Consider the following 16,961-nt stretch of genomic DNA (forward strand, 5'->3'; position numbering starts at 1 on the left):
GGGATTGCTGGATCATATGGTAATTCTATTTTTATTTTGTTAAGGAACCTCCATACTGTTCTCCATAGTGGCTGTATCAATTTACATTCCCACCAACAGTGCAAGAGGGTTCCCTTTTCTCCACACCCTCTCCAGCATTTGTTGTTTGCAGATTTTCTGATGATGCCCATTCTAACTGGTGTGAGGTGATACCTCATTATAGTTTTTTTGTTTGTTTGTCTTTGTTTTTATTGCGGTACGCGGACCTCTCACTGTTGTGGCCTCTCCCGTTGTGGAGCACAGGTTCCAAACGCGCAGGCTCAGCGGCCATGGCTCACGGGCCCAGCCGCTCCGCGGCATGTGGGATCCTCCCGGACCGGGGCACAAACCCGTGTCCCCTGCATCGGCAGGCGGACTCTCAACCACTGCACCACCAGGGAAGCCCCTCATTGTAGTTTTGATTTGCATTTCTCTAATAATTAGTGATGTTGAGCAGCTTTTCATGTGCTTCTTGGTCATCTGTGTGCCTTCTTTGAAGAAATGTCTATTTAGGTCTTCTGCCCATTTTTGGATTGGGTTGTTTATTTTTTTTAATATTGAGCTGCATAAGCTGCTTATATATTTTGGAGATTAATCCTTTGTCCGTTGATTCGTTTGCAAATATTTTCTCCCATTCTGAGGGTTGTCTTTTCGTCTTGTTTATGGTTTCCTTTGCTGTGCCAAAGCTTTGAAGTTTCACTTGGTCCCATTTGTTTATTTTTGTTTTTATTTCCATTACTCTAGGAGGTGGATCAAAAAAATATCTTGCTGTGATTTATGTCAAAGAGTATTCTTCCTATGTTTTCCTCTAAGAGTTTTATAGTGTCCGGTCTTACATTTAGGTCTCTAACCATTTTGAGTTTATTTTTGTGTATGATGTTAGGGAGTGTTCTAATTTCATTCTTTTACATGTAGCTGTCCAGTTCTCCCAGAACCACTTATTGAAGAGACTGTCTTTTCTCCATTGTATATCCTTGCTTCCTTTGTCATAGATTGGCTGACCATAGGTGTGCTCCCCACACCATTTTTAAATGGGAACATTTATTAAATACTTCATGTCAGTCATTCTCCTGGATAATCTACTTATGTCATCTCATTTAACCGTAACAATGTAGTTACACATTATTTCCACTTTGCAAGGAACTGAGAATTAGAAAGGCTGAGGAAGTTTTAGAGATCACACAGCTAGTAAGCCATGAAATCAGGTTTTGAACTAGGAGACAGTTTGACTCCAATCTGTTTTTTTCTTACCATAGGTTGCTGCTCGAAAATTTTTAAAAATACTAATAAAACTATCCAAACTTATGGAGTCTGGCCTTGATTTGACTGATATTTTTGTAAACTCACTCAAATGTTTACAGTTCAGGAAAAGAAGTCTGGGTCACCACTGGACATCTCCACATTTCTTATAAATCTCAAGTCAACAGAGCCCTAAGCAACCCTAAGCCTGAGAAAAATGTTAACCAGGATAAATTCTGTCTATTACTACCGAGGGGAAATAAGATATTAAGTTGATAGATTCCTCATATATGTTGCCATTTATTTGAATTAATGCTCCATTAGGTATTCAGAGAGTACAGAAAGATCAATGATGATCAGCCGGGGGTTGGCAAAGGAAACAAACCCAAAGCATTATTTTAAGGGCTGAGGGGATTGCTTTCTTTCTTCAGACTCAGAGAAAGGCAAAAGTATTGACAGCTAGATATGGGTCCCAAGGAAGGAAGGAAGACTTGTTTCTGCTCAGGGTTGGGGTGTGTGTGTGTGTGTGTGCACGCGCACGTGTGTGTTGGAAGGCAATAGTCACATGCTGGGTTCCAATTGCACTCAGGCGGGTTTGGAGGACCCCTCTCGGCCTCTCTGCCTTAGGAAGGCCTGAGCAGCGACTTACTCTTTAGGGGTGTGTTGATTAACTGTGGACTTCAAGTAAAACTGTATTATGTTCAACCTCAGAAACATTTACCAAAAAATCAGGGACCATGACCTCCTGGACAAAAGGAAAACTGTCACAGCACTGAAAGCAGGAGAGGACCGGGCCATTCTCCTGGGACTGGCCATGATGGTGTGCTCCATCATGATGTACTTTCTGCTGGGAATCACACTCCTGCGCTCATACATGCAGAGGTAAAGCCATTGGGTGCTTGGGACTGTCTTTTGTCTCCCTTCTCCCTCCTCCCACACAGCTTATCAATCTTGAGGTCCTCTTCCTTACCTCTTTCCTAAAAAGAACTTTGAGCAGTGCCTGGCACATATTATTTGTCAATAATATTATCTAACAATAAAGATAAAAATAGTTCTATGTATAAACTGCTTACTATGTGCCAGGGACTTGCCATACATTACTTTTTTAATTCCCATAACTATTCTATAAGTATGAATATACTCATAAAAATGGCAAAACTGAGGCTCAAAATAGATATAACTTGCCCAGTGTCATACAGCTTTAGTGTTCGGCAGAGCCAAGATTCAAAACCACTTCCTGTTAATTCCAGAATCCCTATTCTTGCCTCTTCACACCTCTGTCCATTCTCCGCCTGCATTCCTTTCCACCACACCCCACTCTTCCATCACCCGACACGTTAGTGGTTCTCAACTGCACATTTCAACTTCCTGAGAAACTTGTAAGAATACTGACACCCAGGCCCCACCACAATCATTCCACAGGGTCAGATTTAGTAGGTCTGGAGTGGAACCCATTCACCAGTATCTTTTAAAGTTCCCCAGGTGATTCTAATAGGTTGAAAAACACTACTATGCACTAACTTTTTAAATTAAAGATTTTGAACCCTTCTTATGTAAATATTTGCCCTAGGTTTACTGAATAGATAGAAAGGCAATTGAATACTGAGTTGTCAAGTGCGTTCCTCCTGAGTAAGCCACATGATAAACCTCCACAGCATCTCTAGCTAACTGTTGTCCATAAATTGGACACTTTGAGCACAGGAAAGCCCAGCATTGCTATAACCAATGGGGAAGGTCTCAGAGTGCTTCAGCTTAAAGAAACAAAGCCCTTTCAAATGAAGAATTGAGGTTTCAATCCAAAAGAGAATCAAACCATTCTGTGGCATTCATTTCCCCACCTAAATTAATACTTTCATTTTAGAAGGAAAATCTAGTTGAAACACAGTAATCTGCTAAAATTAAGGCATCATCTTTTCCATTTGTGGCTGCTCTGCTCTGTTTCTCTGATGCCTTCAGCTGTGCTCCTTCTCAGTGAAAGCTCTGATGCCTCGGGCCCCAAGAGTTCACTGACTCCAAAACCGCTTTCAGATCCTCACATCTGCTTAGAACCATCTAAGACTTTTTTCCTCCTTGTAATAAGCAAAATCTGACCACCCATGTCCCAGGAAAATACAAATTGCCACACCAGAGGGGGTCAGTACTAGTATCCTGGCTCTGGTATGAAACTGGACATGGAAAGGGGGCCCTGTCAACACATGTCGAGCAAAAAGAAGGGCTATTAATCTGCCAAGGATGTTTTCTGATCACTCTGGTAATCAGCTTATATCCAGAAGCAAAACATTGATTCTGGGGGTGTTACTTCCTAATCACAAATATTACCCTTGATCATAAAATTATAAATGTTTTAGAATGAAAAGCTGACCAATGGGCAGCTGGAGGGTTTGTTTGTTTGTTTAATCTTTCTGATTGAGAGATCCCAGGGCACTGATAAAAACCCATTCATCTGCATATAACAACAGCCTCTTTTCCACTGTTTGTGGGGAAGAAGGGAAGCACCATGGAACGAGCCCAGGCAGTAGAGAAATAGAGGATTGGATGGAATCACAATTTCCATCACTTACTAGCTGTGTGTCCTTGCATGTATTTGATATCTCTGACTGTCAATTCACTCAGCTTTAAAAGGAATTAATACCTAACCTATAGGGTTATTGGGAGAAAAAAGAAGACAATGTAGGTAAAGCACTAGTTAGGGTGAATGGGGGATGCAATAAGTGATTGCTCTTGGTATAATCAAAAGGTGGAGTTATCTTTTCTCCCTTATTAGAAGGACCTTAAAGAAATAGATCACTGTCCTTTCATCTGTCACATTGGACCTCAAGCCCCTCCACCCTTTCACCATCTCTCCTCCCCTTCTCCCTTACCCCTTCTCTGCCTACAAACTGGGAAGACATTGCGAGGTGAGGACCAAGGCATGGCAGGAAGCAGCTTAAAATGCAGAAATGCAGGGTGAGTATAGGTTGTGATGTAAAAAGATGCTGCCTTACGCTTACCAGTGAATTTGATAAGGAAAAGTATCTAACAAATCAAGCATTGGAAAAGATGATACTATATCTGATGGAAATCATTGACAAAGTTCTCAGATGCCAGGCAAAGTTTGTCTGTGTTTATATTATAGTTAGCCTAAAGCTGCTCTATTTAAAAACATATACATTAACAAATAGGTTGTATTATAGATCTGGAAGATTCTTCAGGTCAAGGAGCTGACAAATGTTCCCCTCTGATTACACCTTCTTTGCCCTTGGCATTTGGGCCTGTGCTTATTCTCCTCCTCTCTGTGTAGTGTGTGGACCGAGGAGGCTCAGTGCACCTTGCTGAATGCATCCATCACGGAAACATTTAACTGCTCCTTCAGCTGTGGTCCGGACTGCTGGAAACTCTCTCAGTACCCCTGTCTCCAGGTGTACGTTAACCTGACTTCTTCTGGAGAGAAGCTTCTTCTCTACCACACGGAAGAGACAATGAAAATCAATCATGAGGTAGGAGCTGGGCGCACACTGCATCTCGTTCACCCCCACACAGCTCCGCACTGTTCCATCTCTCTATCAAGTTCCCCTGCGCCAGCACTAAGAAAATGCCACTAGGAAGCAGGCCCTTCCTCATCCAGTCACAGAACACACTACACTACTTGACTCTCTTACTTGGGAAACATTTATTTTCTGTGCAAGTAGTGGTCAAATCATTCCCCATTTTGGAACAGTGAAGATTTAGCCTTTACTTTCATTTAGAAGGGTAAACATTATATCCTTATTGATACACAAATAGACTTAGTCTTTCAAAGCAAATGTGCAGTTTAGTCACAGTTGTACAAGCCAAAAATACAATATATTTGTCATATACCTGGGAACCACGGGGTAAAACTATATTTTGCTTTTCCACGGTCATTTGTCACTTCGTTCTGTGGTCTTGGAGATGTAACTTAAGCTTTCTGAGCCTCAGTATCATTTTCTCTAAAAATTTAATAACAATGACCATCTTGAAAGGTCATTCACTGTGAGGACTAGAACAGAGTATGGACAGTGCTGAGCAGAGCACAGGTGAGACCTTCAACCCATGGTCACAGTATGTGAGCCTGTGCATATTTCTTCACATGTGTTATGTTCATAGAGGCTGAATTTTCCAGCACTAACATATTCAAGTCCACGTGGTGGATGCTCAATATGTATTGTATTAAAGCTGCACATAAAATTTGCATTTAAAAGGTCTGGGATGACTAGTAACGTGTCAGCAGAACCAACCTGCCATTATCAATTTTAAGTTAAATACCTTGTGTTTTGGATTTATGGTAGCAATTTAGATGGCCAGAGTACTTTCATATGCCAAGACAACCTGATACCATTCTCCAACAGGACAATTGGCTCTCGTCACCAGGATACAATTCTCACAACTCTAGCCTTTCTTGTAAAAACTTTTCATTACAATTATCAGCACTTAAATGATACAGATTATATGTACTGAAAAAAATGCAGTAGCTGCAAAGCTTGGTACTAGAACATAGGATTCGTTTTGTGATATATTAACAAAAAGTAAGTAAACCCACCTTGCATTTTGGTTACAGTAACTTAAAAGAATTCTTGCAAATATCTCTGAGGACACAATGTCTGCTCTGATTTCCTTTTGTTTGTGGTACCCACAAACAATACCAGTCCTAATCCTACTCTACAAATATACATAGCTTAATTTTCCCACAAAGTATACGTTTTTCAAGATCCCTCAAGTCAAGTTTTTAATTCAAAACTGACCTGTAATGATTAATGTCTATAAAACTCTCAAATCTCCAAGGAATTGGAAATTGGCCAAAATTGAATAGGCATCAAAAAGTGGGGCATATTTCCATTTTCTTGTTTTGACATGTTATCACTACAGTATGAATGCAGTATGAATGAATGCAGTATGTAAGCTATAAACCCTATGAATGCAGTATGTAAGCTATAAATCGGGAGTGAACCTACCATGGAAAATCTCAGTTAAAATTTTAGGACCAGTATTCTGTCTGCTGTCAGTATGATACTAGGTCATTGTTTGGTTTATTTACCTTGTTTTTAACTGTAAAACATGCAAGAAATGAAAAAGTACAGCTCAAGTACTTGTTATAGAGATTCCCCCACATAACCACCATGAAAGCAAAGAAATAAAACATATCCTGCACTGCAGGAAATCAGAACCTTGCAATTCTGGTGACTAATGTTATTAAGTACATTTTCATTTATTTATTGGCATTTTGAATATCCTTTTTTTTATAATGTCTGTTCAAGTCCCTTGTTTTCTATTGAATTGATTCTATTGGATGGTTTCTTCTTAGTATTCATTGTAGGAATTCTTTAAATCTAGATATGAACGTTCCTTGATTGTTGTGTTGCAAATACCTTCTCCTGAAATGAAAGGTGGCCTTTTCCCTCTCTTAATGATGTACTTGAATGAAAGAAGTCTCTAATTCCAGTGCAACCAAACCTTATCAATATTTTTCTCTTTTCTCTTTTTTTCTTTTTCCTTTCTTTCTCTTCTTCCTTTCTTTCTTTTGTTTTCTTTTCTTTCTTTTTTTCAAACGTTTGGTTGTCTGTTTAAAAAGTCTTCACCTACCCTGAGATCATGAAGTCATTCTCCCAAATTATCTTCTAGAAATGTTATTGTTTCTCCTTTCACATTTAGAGTACAATCTGCCTGAAACTGATTTTTATGCAGGAGTCAAGTTTCCAGATTTCTTTTTTATTCATATGGACAATCATTTGTCCAAGTCCATTTATGAAAAGACCACCCTTTCTTCACTGGATTACTTTTATGATCCTATTTTCCCCTCTATTTTCTTGGAAGTTATGTGTTCTGTCACTATCCTTTTAGTGTTTAACTAGTGATTACAACTTGCAATCTTGACTAATCAAGGATATTAAAACATTTGAACTCCATTTATTCTCTTCTCAAGTTATATATTATCATTTTTATTTGATATATACTTTAAGCCCATGAAGATATTATTATTGTTTTTGTATATAGTAGCTATCTATTTAGATGTGTCCACATCATTTTCCATTTTCTTATTCTTCATTCCTTCCTTTATCCTTGGTCCAGGATCATTTGTTCCTACTTCCTGAAGAACACTCTTTAATTATTTAGTGCAATATCTGCTCTAAAGAAATCTCTAAGCATTCATTTGTCTGAAAATTTTTTCTTTTCATTTTCATTCTCAAAGTATATATTCACTGAGTATATAATTCTAAGTTGGCTGTTATTTTATTTCTGTACATTGAAAGCATTCCATTGTCTTCTGGTGAGCATTGCTACTATTTGGAAATCAGCTCTCAGTCTAATTGCTACTTCTTTGAAGGTAATTTTGGTCTACTTTAAAGATTATTTTCTTTGGTTTTCTACAGTTGAATTACTATGTGCCAAAGTAAACATTTATTTCTATTTAGCCTGCTTAGTGTTCCCAGGGCCTCTCTCCCTCTTCCTTGATGTTCTTTGTCAATTTTAGAAGGTTCTCAGTCATTATCTCATCAAATATTATCTCTGCTCTCATTCTTTCCCTCTTCTCCTTTTTGAACTCCTATGGACTATATGTTAGGTATTCTCATTGTATCCCCTGTGTGTCTTCCTGTCTCTTTTGTATTCAATATTTTCCCTCCTTTTGTCTCTCTGTGCTTCATTCTAGATATTGACCTACCTTCTGATTCACAGTTCTTTCCTCAGCTCTGACAAATCTGTTAAACCCATCCATTGAGTTCTTAATTTCTCTTATTTTATTTTTCATTTCTAGAATATCCATTTGGATCTTATTTATAATTTCTAGTTTCCTGCAGTATTCTAATTCTTCTCTTTTAAATTCTTCAACATAAAAGTAAAATTGTAGTTATTTTAAAGTTTATTTTGATGACTACAATATCTGAAGCCCCTATGTGCCTGTTCTACTTTTTTTCTTAATTGTTTTCATGTTGCACTGTAACGTCTGGTTATTTTTTATTAGTTGTCAAACATCATATCTGCAAAATTATTTATAAAAACAATTTTAAGCCTAGGTTGATATCATGATGTCATCTTTTCCAAAAATTATTTCCATTTGCTTCTGCAAGGCCCCTAGGTGCCATTCATGATCACCTTATTCTGACTACATAAATTGAGATATTCAAGTTTGAACTTAAGTCCCTTTGAGGACGTATCTTCTTCAGGTTGACCATTACTCCTAGGATGCAGCCCTTAACAGTCCCAGCCCAAAGTGAATAGGGTGTCATCAGAGCCCCCACTTGATAGGTTGTTAATGATAATTCCTGCCCCTAGCTCTGCAAGGCTGTCAAAAATTCCATCCAACCTTCTAGGATCTCAGCCCCCTTCTAGAATCAACAGACACTTCCAGGGGAAAGAAAACACCAAACAGCAGGATCACCTTCCTGGCCCAGTAGTTCTTCACTCGCTAGTTAGCTGTCCTCTGCCTTCAATCAGAAGTAAATACGTGGAAAATACAGTTATTGCCATGTCAAAAGGTCACTAAACCATGATCTTAATGTAGCATGAGAAATATATAGGATATTCCTGGGGAGAAAAATTAAAATATTCTCTATCTTGACCTCTCCTTCTTATTACTATTCCCCAAGCTCACCAAAAATAGTAGTCTTTCCCATAGTTACCAACGAATGGGCATGGTTTTACTGAGATACATAAGGCACTACTGACAATGTTTGATTTGGGACAACAGGAGGTAAAGGTATATCAGTCAAACTGTCTGCTTCTTTGTAGAAAGATATCCAAAAGGATTTTATTTTTAAATTTTCACACGCTCTCATATATTCTTTTTCTTTGGCTTTTAAACTCAGTGACCAACCTCTTGTCCATATTACAACTGAAGCTGCTTAAGCTGATAAGCTGGCATGCTCTTGTGGAGCAACTGGCTGACTAACAGTCTCTAGGAGCTGCAAGCAGGCTCAAGAGCCCCTGCCTCTTCAGGCTACAAGGCTGTCACAGGAATCATGAACTGTGGCTGAGTATTAATTCACTATGGTTGTTAAATTTCTCAATGCTGATCTCCTTTGAGAGTTTAAAACCTTGTTTACCCACCAGGGATCCCCAAAACATGCCCACCTGATTTAAGAGAGTATTAAAAATGAATCTTTCTGCAAAACCAGAAAGTATATCCATTTTTGGTATGTAGTATACTACTATACATGTGGTATTTTATATATCGCTGTCATGAGGAAGACAGCTATTTTGGATGGAGAGTAAATTCTATAAATTAACCAATTATTTATAACTCCAGACTCAGCATCACCCCTCATTTTGCCACCATTCCGAAGCCTTCTGAGTTCTGCACATCCAGAGAATATACATATCTGGACTAGAATTTCTCAGCCTCAAGGCTATTAACATTTGGGGTGAAATATTCCTTTGTTGTCTGTGAGGGTAGGGTGGAGACTTGTTCTGTACACTGTAGGATCTTTAGCAGCATCCCTGGCCTTTACCCACTAGATGACTAGCATCATCCTCCCTCCAAGTGTGACAACTAAAAATGTCTCCAGACAGTGGCAAAACCACTGCTCCAGATTTTATTTAGCTTTTAGCTTGAATGCTGGGAGATTCTACAATTTTAATCAAAGCTTGTAAACACTGAGTTCCTCTGCACAGCATTTGGTAGGGTAAGGATAAAAGGGAAGAAAATAAAGTGAAGTTGAGAATCTAAATGGGAAAAAAAGAGGGGCCCACATTTATTAAGTATCTACTATATACTATGTGCCCAGCACTATGCCAAGAACTTTATAAAAATCATCTCATTTAATCCTGACTAAAACCCTACTCCTAAAGTAGTAATAGCCAAATTTTATCAAGAGCTTAAAATGTGCCAGGCACTGTATAATACTAAATATTTTACATGAACTCATTTGTTTAATTACAGCATCAATCTCACATATTAGGTACCACTGTTATCTCCACTTCACAATAATGAAGCTGAGCTCAGAAAACGAAATAATTTTCCCAAAGTCACACATTCACTAATTAGGTCTGAATTAAAATCTAAGTCTCTTTACCTAAACATGCTCTCTCTTAAAAAGCAAAACATTAGCGCATCCTCTTGAGAGAGTAAAGACAAGAGCTTTAAAAAACTCTAAATTCTAAGAAATATTTATCCTTCTGATGGTATATTTTAGTGAATGGGTGAGAATCCATGCCATTTCATCATACTCCAAGAGGTGATTAGGATCAAGTAAAAGGCCATGAACAAGGACTAGAACAATCCGTGATCCACAAGAACAGTCAAGGTTGTATATTCAACACCAGTTTACACAGAATGGATACTACATAGAAGTGCACCCTGAAAAGATGGGAAAAAACATGCCCAGAAATTTGACATATGACATCCCCATAATCAGCACCTTAAATTTAGGGACATTTAAATTAGGAATTTCCTGAAACTGCCTATGGACCATAGATTCAGAAGTGCTTCTGTGATTGACAAAATTTAGTCACTGCTCACCAAAACTGAATTATGGCACAGTTAAGGGCATCTTTGTGCAGAAATGAAGGGAAGAATGTGTCCCAAAACAGCTTGCACTGAGCATCAAGAAGAAAAGCATGGAAAATGAACCTACTCCTTTCCATTGCTGAGAAAGAGGATCATGGTCAAATTAGATATCTGACTTACTCAAGGGCTGACTGGATACATCGCGGACCTGAGGGCTCCATGGCTTAAGCTATTGTGGGTATTGACTAATCCTGCAGCTCCACATGGCTTCTATTTCATTAGTCGATTTCCTAGGTCTTTTAAGCTTCGCCTCTACTCCACATCAAGCAGTAATGCCACAATAAGTGTGAAAGCTCTGGAAAACACAGAAAAGTAAAACCTCTCTGGAGGAATCTGTGTCTCAATACTGCAGGAAACTATGGTACATAGCAGAGTGTGAATACTGTTTTCCTCTCCTCTACCAAACATTTCAAACAGTCCCACTTGCCAAAATCAAGCAGATACTAGAAGTGCAAACTAAAGTAGTCTAAATGTTGTGGGATTTGCTTTTTAAGAAGTGATGGTAAGGAGCAGGAAGTCTCAAACAAGAATGAAAATAACATCCCAGTTTACTCTCTCACCTCCTCTGTCCATCACTAATGTTCAAAGAACTCAAAAGTTTAGAGTACTCCAAGACTGCCAGCTGGGGATCTTACATCCTTTGAATGTAAGGATTATGTCTCCTTCTCCAGCACAGAACACAAAGCCTGGCACGTCATACATGCTTAATAAACACGTACACAGTACTCATTGTTTGCAGACGCTGAAGAAGTCCCATCTGACTTTAGAACCAAGATATTTATGCTTCAATGAGCAGTGTTTTTGTTTTTATCTCGTAGGCATTGTGGACTAGGATGCTCTGAATACCACAGAGTTCTGACAAATTTGTGGCCCACCTCTGTGAAGTGTAGAGCCTTTACTAAGAGCCTTTTCAGCCTCATTGCTGGTCCCATTTCATCACTCCCACCACCCTTGTCCTGTTTCTCTCTAATGATCTGTTTTAAATTGTTAATGTTTTTCATGCCTATACCCAGCATGCAACTTGGTACTTTAGAGACACTCAAAACATATTGATTAGATTTCATCAAACTTAAACCCTCTCTGAAATAAGACACTGCCCTTTTAATAAAAGAACAAATGAAGAACAAACTCTTCCCCTGAGGTGATCCTGAGAATTAATAGTTCCCTTCCTACCATCATAAGGAAAAGGAGGCTGACCAGTGAGGTTATCCAGCCAAATATACCCCTCCTACTGCCCCCACTCCTCCCCACAGCTTTTATTTTTAGGGTGAAGGCCTGTCACTTTTTGCTTCACACATGCCTAGTGAAGCATGGCTGAGCAAAAGCCCAACAGGTATTTTCTCAAAACTTCTGTCCATCACGAGAATAAAAATGACTCTATTGATGTGAAAGATTTTGAAAGGGAGGCTAAGAAAACTTTCAGTTGCTTTCCAAAGAACTGGAGAGAAGATGCAATTGCTAGATCTTTGTGGTAAGGGAAAGGACAGTCAGGAGAAGGTGACAGGATCCAGGTTTCCTCAGCTGGGGAGATGAAGGGTCACGTTGTGGGGCCATCTCTGTATTTTCAATACTAAAGAGAAGTTAAGGGAGTTGGGAAAGCACAAAGGTTTATTAACAAAATTCAGGATTAAGAAAAGAGATGTGAGGGCTTCCCTGGTGGCGCAGTGGTTGGGAGTCCGCCTGCCAATGCAGGCGACACGGGTTTGAGCCCTGGTCTGGGAAGATCCCACATGCCGTGGAGCAACTAAGCCCATGCCCCACAACAGCTGAGCCTGTGCTCTGGAGCCCGCGAGCCACAGCCACTGAAGCCCATGCCTGGAGCCTGTGCTCTGCAGCAAGAGAAGCCACCGCAGTGAGAAGCCTGCACACCACAATGAAGAGTAGCCCCTGCTCTTTGCAACTAGAGAAAGCTCACTTGCAGCAACGAAGACCCAGCACAGCCAAAAATTAATTAATTAATTAATTAAAAATAAAAAATTAAAATTAAAAAAAAAAGAGAGAAGAGAGATGAGGGTCTAAATCCTCCCTTGAATGGCTGCCTCAGAGTTTTGCTAGGTTTCTATATCCATATGTTAGGCACAAAAGAAAGAAGGACCTATAGCCATGGTAATATAAATATATATAAACAAATTTTGAATGGCTTTTAAGTGTCTTGTGTATATAAAATTATTATTCACATGTTCCTTTGTGTTATATATCATGCAGTCTGAAAGTTAAATCTTTCCTAGCCCATACCTCCCACCAAGAAAAGAATGATCTAAAAACACAAGGATTTTTACCTTTTCAATCTACATTACATTTTTCCAACTAAGTGTTGATCACTTACTAAAGTTTTCATTTGTTGAAATGCATTCTCCAAACATCTGATAAAATCATAAGATCACTAAGTCTTTACCCCAAATTCATACCAGCCTCAGAAACATACACATGGCTATAGTTTGAAACAAAAACTTAGAATCCTAATGTAGGATTCAGCATAATGTCAAATCTCTTTGGACACAAAAACAAGGAACTCATGACAAGAGCCATCAAACAGGACTGTTCCTGTGAAAACCACATAACTAGTAATTTTACCCTGCTTAAAGTTTTCATACTTTAGTATGTGGCACTTTTTAAAGACTTTAGATCGTATGGACAAATGTGATATTCCAATAAAAAATATGTTAAAGAAAATTTATTGATGCTTTACGCATAGTCATAATTTAATCCTCACACACCCTGCCAGGAAGGCGTTATTAACCCTACTATATCCAAAAGTTGATTCTGAGGGGCCAAGTAACTTGCTTATAGAAACACAGTAACACAGTAACCAGACCTCTTGAAGACACGTCAGGGGCTTGTGATACTACCTTATATATTCATTAGCACAAAAGAAGGACCCATCAATAATAGAAGTAAATGAATGATTGACATATTATGATAGAATTTTCAAGGATAATAATAGTCTAGTGGGAGCCAGTTTATGTATGTTGAAAGGTGGTGGGTGGCAAGGTTAGAAAAAGCTAAAAACACAAGGGCAGAGAAATCTTTTCTCTACCAGTAACGTGGAGTTGCATTTCTAAGTGCCTGGCCCTGAGGACCCACACCCAATCATGTATGGCACACACCTCATCTGGCCAGTCCAAACATGTGCATTTGAGACCCTGATGACTAGAAGCTTTAATAAAGCAGCTCCTGTATTACAACCTTGCTAGATGGTCTCAAAAGTAATGTATATCGCATTGTATTTGGAAGAATCTTATATAGTGACAAAATTATTGTCACTGGCTGATAAATGTTTCTCCAAAAAAAAATTAAAAGCCAAATCAATTCACAAGAGCATAAGAAAAGGAAAAACTCCATTTTTAATGGAATTCCATTTTTATTGAGACCACTTCAATAACTTAGTACTGTTAGCCACTAAAACTACTACTATAAACTCTCTTGGCACCAAAATATAAAGAACCCTGATGCATTCATATGCTAAACTGGCTCTTTTTTAATTCAACCACAAATGACTTGTCTTTAAATTTTTTTAATGATTTTTGAATCAAAGCATTAAAAGAAGTTGTAGACATGATCTAACAGTGCTGAAGAAGGAACAATATAAAGGTATCCCCTTACTGCTTTAAACTCTTTCAATCCAGCATCCAACCAGTAGAAAATGTATCATGGCAGTCATAGACCAGTTTTCATACTAAGTTATAACTCACTGAGAAATTCTGCTTTCTTGGAGATACTTTCAGACCCTTAATGTTGTGCTAGTACCAGCTCTCTGCACTAACCACATTTACGAGTGTACTCATATTTACTCTTAGCTGATTAAATATGAGGGTGTCAACCAGCCCTTGTATGAGAATATTAAGCTTTGTTTATGATAAATGTCAGCATGCTCATCCTCCATTCTTAACTAATTGAAGAATCTTCCTGCTGTTTATAAGCAAATAATCCAGTGATTACAGCACAGTGAAAAAAACCAAGTGCCAGTACACCCACTAATAAAGTCAGGGGAAAGAGTCATTCAAACATACTCCATTAGCAAAACTCATTCCACTTCTATTATATGTTCTTCCTGTGAAATATACAAATCTAAATTCATTCTGGAATTCAAGGTCCTACTTCTAAGCTCCCATCAGTATAGCTCAAAGTTCACCAACAGCCCACCTCATCTGTATCTCTACATACAGTTGTGTGAGTTGTGTACTGTACAATCCAGTGACATTGTAAAACTCATAGATGTCAATATTTAAATTACAACTTATAAACTGGTGATAGCAGTAAAATATGTGGGGTTTTTTCATAAAATCAGTGTATTATCACAATTTTTCAACAGAGAATAACAGTGTTTTGATGAGGGGGCATAGTTTTCTAACTCACATTAAAACACGAGATTAGCAGTGATCTTGTCACAAGCCATTTTAATTCAGGTAAATCAATTAATCATTTGATAATATATATAACAAAGGATAGGAATTTTTTTCCTATTGGGAGGCACCTTACCATAAAGAGGGCAAAGACTTAACCAAGGGCCCACACATCTCCCAAAGAAGTGACTTAAAATCACTTTTTTCCTAACTTTTTAAAAAGTTAAATGCATTGTTATATCAGTTTTGTCACTGTTCATATACAGACCAAGGAAGAGGTTCACAGAGATTTCATCTCCTCAAAGACTGCTCTATAAATTAGGAAAATATATGCAAAACCATATCCAATAAGTAATAAAAAGAAAAACTACAAAGTTCTTTAATTCCATCTGTATCCAGAGAAGAGGGAGGGAGAAGAGAAGGAGAAAGGAGAACAGGAAGAGGGAATAGAGGGGAAAATATCATAGAGAGGTGAGGGCTGGCAGGCAGGGCAGGGCAGGGAAGGAAAAGAGAGATACAAAGAAAGAAATCAGAGGATGTAAGTGTATAGGGAAAAAAAGGAGAGGCATATAGAAGAGATATAGCAAGAAAGATAGCAGGTGAAAAAATCAAAGAAAAGTTATTGTAAATTCTCAGATGAGTGCTGGTTTAAGAGTAAACTGAATTGATTCTGCTTTATGTTTCCTTGCCTTATGGAAAAAGTTATCTTGTCAACATTAACTGGGCATGAACCATTTATCACAGCTCTTTATTCAATATCCCTACGCTTTCTGAGATTCTTTTTTAGCAGCTCACCAGGGGTACAGCTGTCTTCTTGACTAGTAGCAAGGTGACCAAGGTGATTTGGCTGAAAAACATGAAGCCAAGCTGAAAAGATAAGAGTAAGAGTTCCCTGAGATAACTGGCAGCTTTTGATATTACATAAACAGCTGTGGACAGATACAAGACAGAAAGGTTGACACTCTGATTCCACGGAAAAGTATGTTCAGTGGAGAATAATGAACACTCACCATGCTTAGCTGTGGCAAAAGGAATCCACTGGAGTTATCCAATTGTTTTCTGGAGTCACCCAATTTTAATCAATATTTAAGCTATATGAGTGAGCTATCAAAGTACATCTTGGCCGGATACCTAAAAACATTGTTTTAATCAGTGTGTGAGTTCTTAGGGTTTCTAGAGGCACTAGTGTGAATATGAAAAGAAAAACCATCATGGTTATTTCACAGATCATTAAGTTGGCCTCAATACTCCTCCTAGAACTACACACACACACACATACACACACACACAGAGTATCTTCTGGTGACAGTTTATCTCATTTTCCACAGTGCTCCTATATACCTAAGTGTGGAAAAAATTTTGAAGAATCCATGTCCCTGGTGAATGTTGTCATGGAAAACTTCAGGAAGTACCAACACTTCTCCTGCTATTCTGACCCGGAAGGAAACCAGAAGAGTGTCATCCTAACAAAACTCTACAGTTCCAACGTGCTGTTCCATTCACTCTTTTGGCCAACGTGTATGATGGCTGGGGGCGTGGCTATCGTTGCCATGGTGAAACTCACACAGTACCTCTCCCTGCTCTGTGAGAAGATTCAACAGATCAATAGATAAAAGCAAAGTGGATGAGATCATTTTCTTTAAAGTTCAAATACTGTTTTCTTTCATTCTTCACCAAAGAACCTTAAGTTTGTAATGTGCAGTCTGTTATGAGTTCCTTAATATATTCTTATACGTAGAGCAATAATGCAAAAGCTGTTCTATATGCAAACATGATGTCTTTATTATTCAGGAGAAGAAATAACTGTTTTTTGTTGGTTGGGTTTTTTTCATAATCTTGGTTCAATGCTGGAACTAGTACTT

The 16,961-nt window shown here is 38.4% G+C and overlaps 1 protein-coding gene across 1 annotated transcript in view; it reads left to right on the top strand.

Annotated features, from left to right (window-relative positions):
• Window positions 1-16,712, top strand: part of KCNMB2 (potassium calcium-activated channel subfamily M regulatory beta subunit 2) — a 29,910-nt gene extending 13,198 nt beyond the window's left edge. Inside the window, exons 2-4 of the mRNA XM_060100055.1 lie at window positions 1,969-2,139; window positions 4,538-4,733; window positions 16,428-16,712. Of these exons, the coding sequence (XP_059956038.1) occupies window positions 1,969-2,139; window positions 4,538-4,733; window positions 16,428-16,712 (652 nt within the window). The remainder of the gene's footprint in view (window positions 1-1,968; window positions 2,140-4,537; window positions 4,734-16,427) is intronic.
• The last annotated feature ends 249 nt before the right edge of the window (window positions 16,713-16,961 follow it).

This window comes from Mesoplodon densirostris, chromosome 5, assembly GCF_025265405.1.
Source record: "Mesoplodon densirostris isolate mMesDen1 chromosome 5, mMesDen1 primary haplotype, whole genome shotgun sequence".
Taxonomy (NCBI): Eukaryota; Metazoa; Chordata; class Mammalia; order Artiodactyla; family Ziphiidae; genus Mesoplodon; species Mesoplodon densirostris.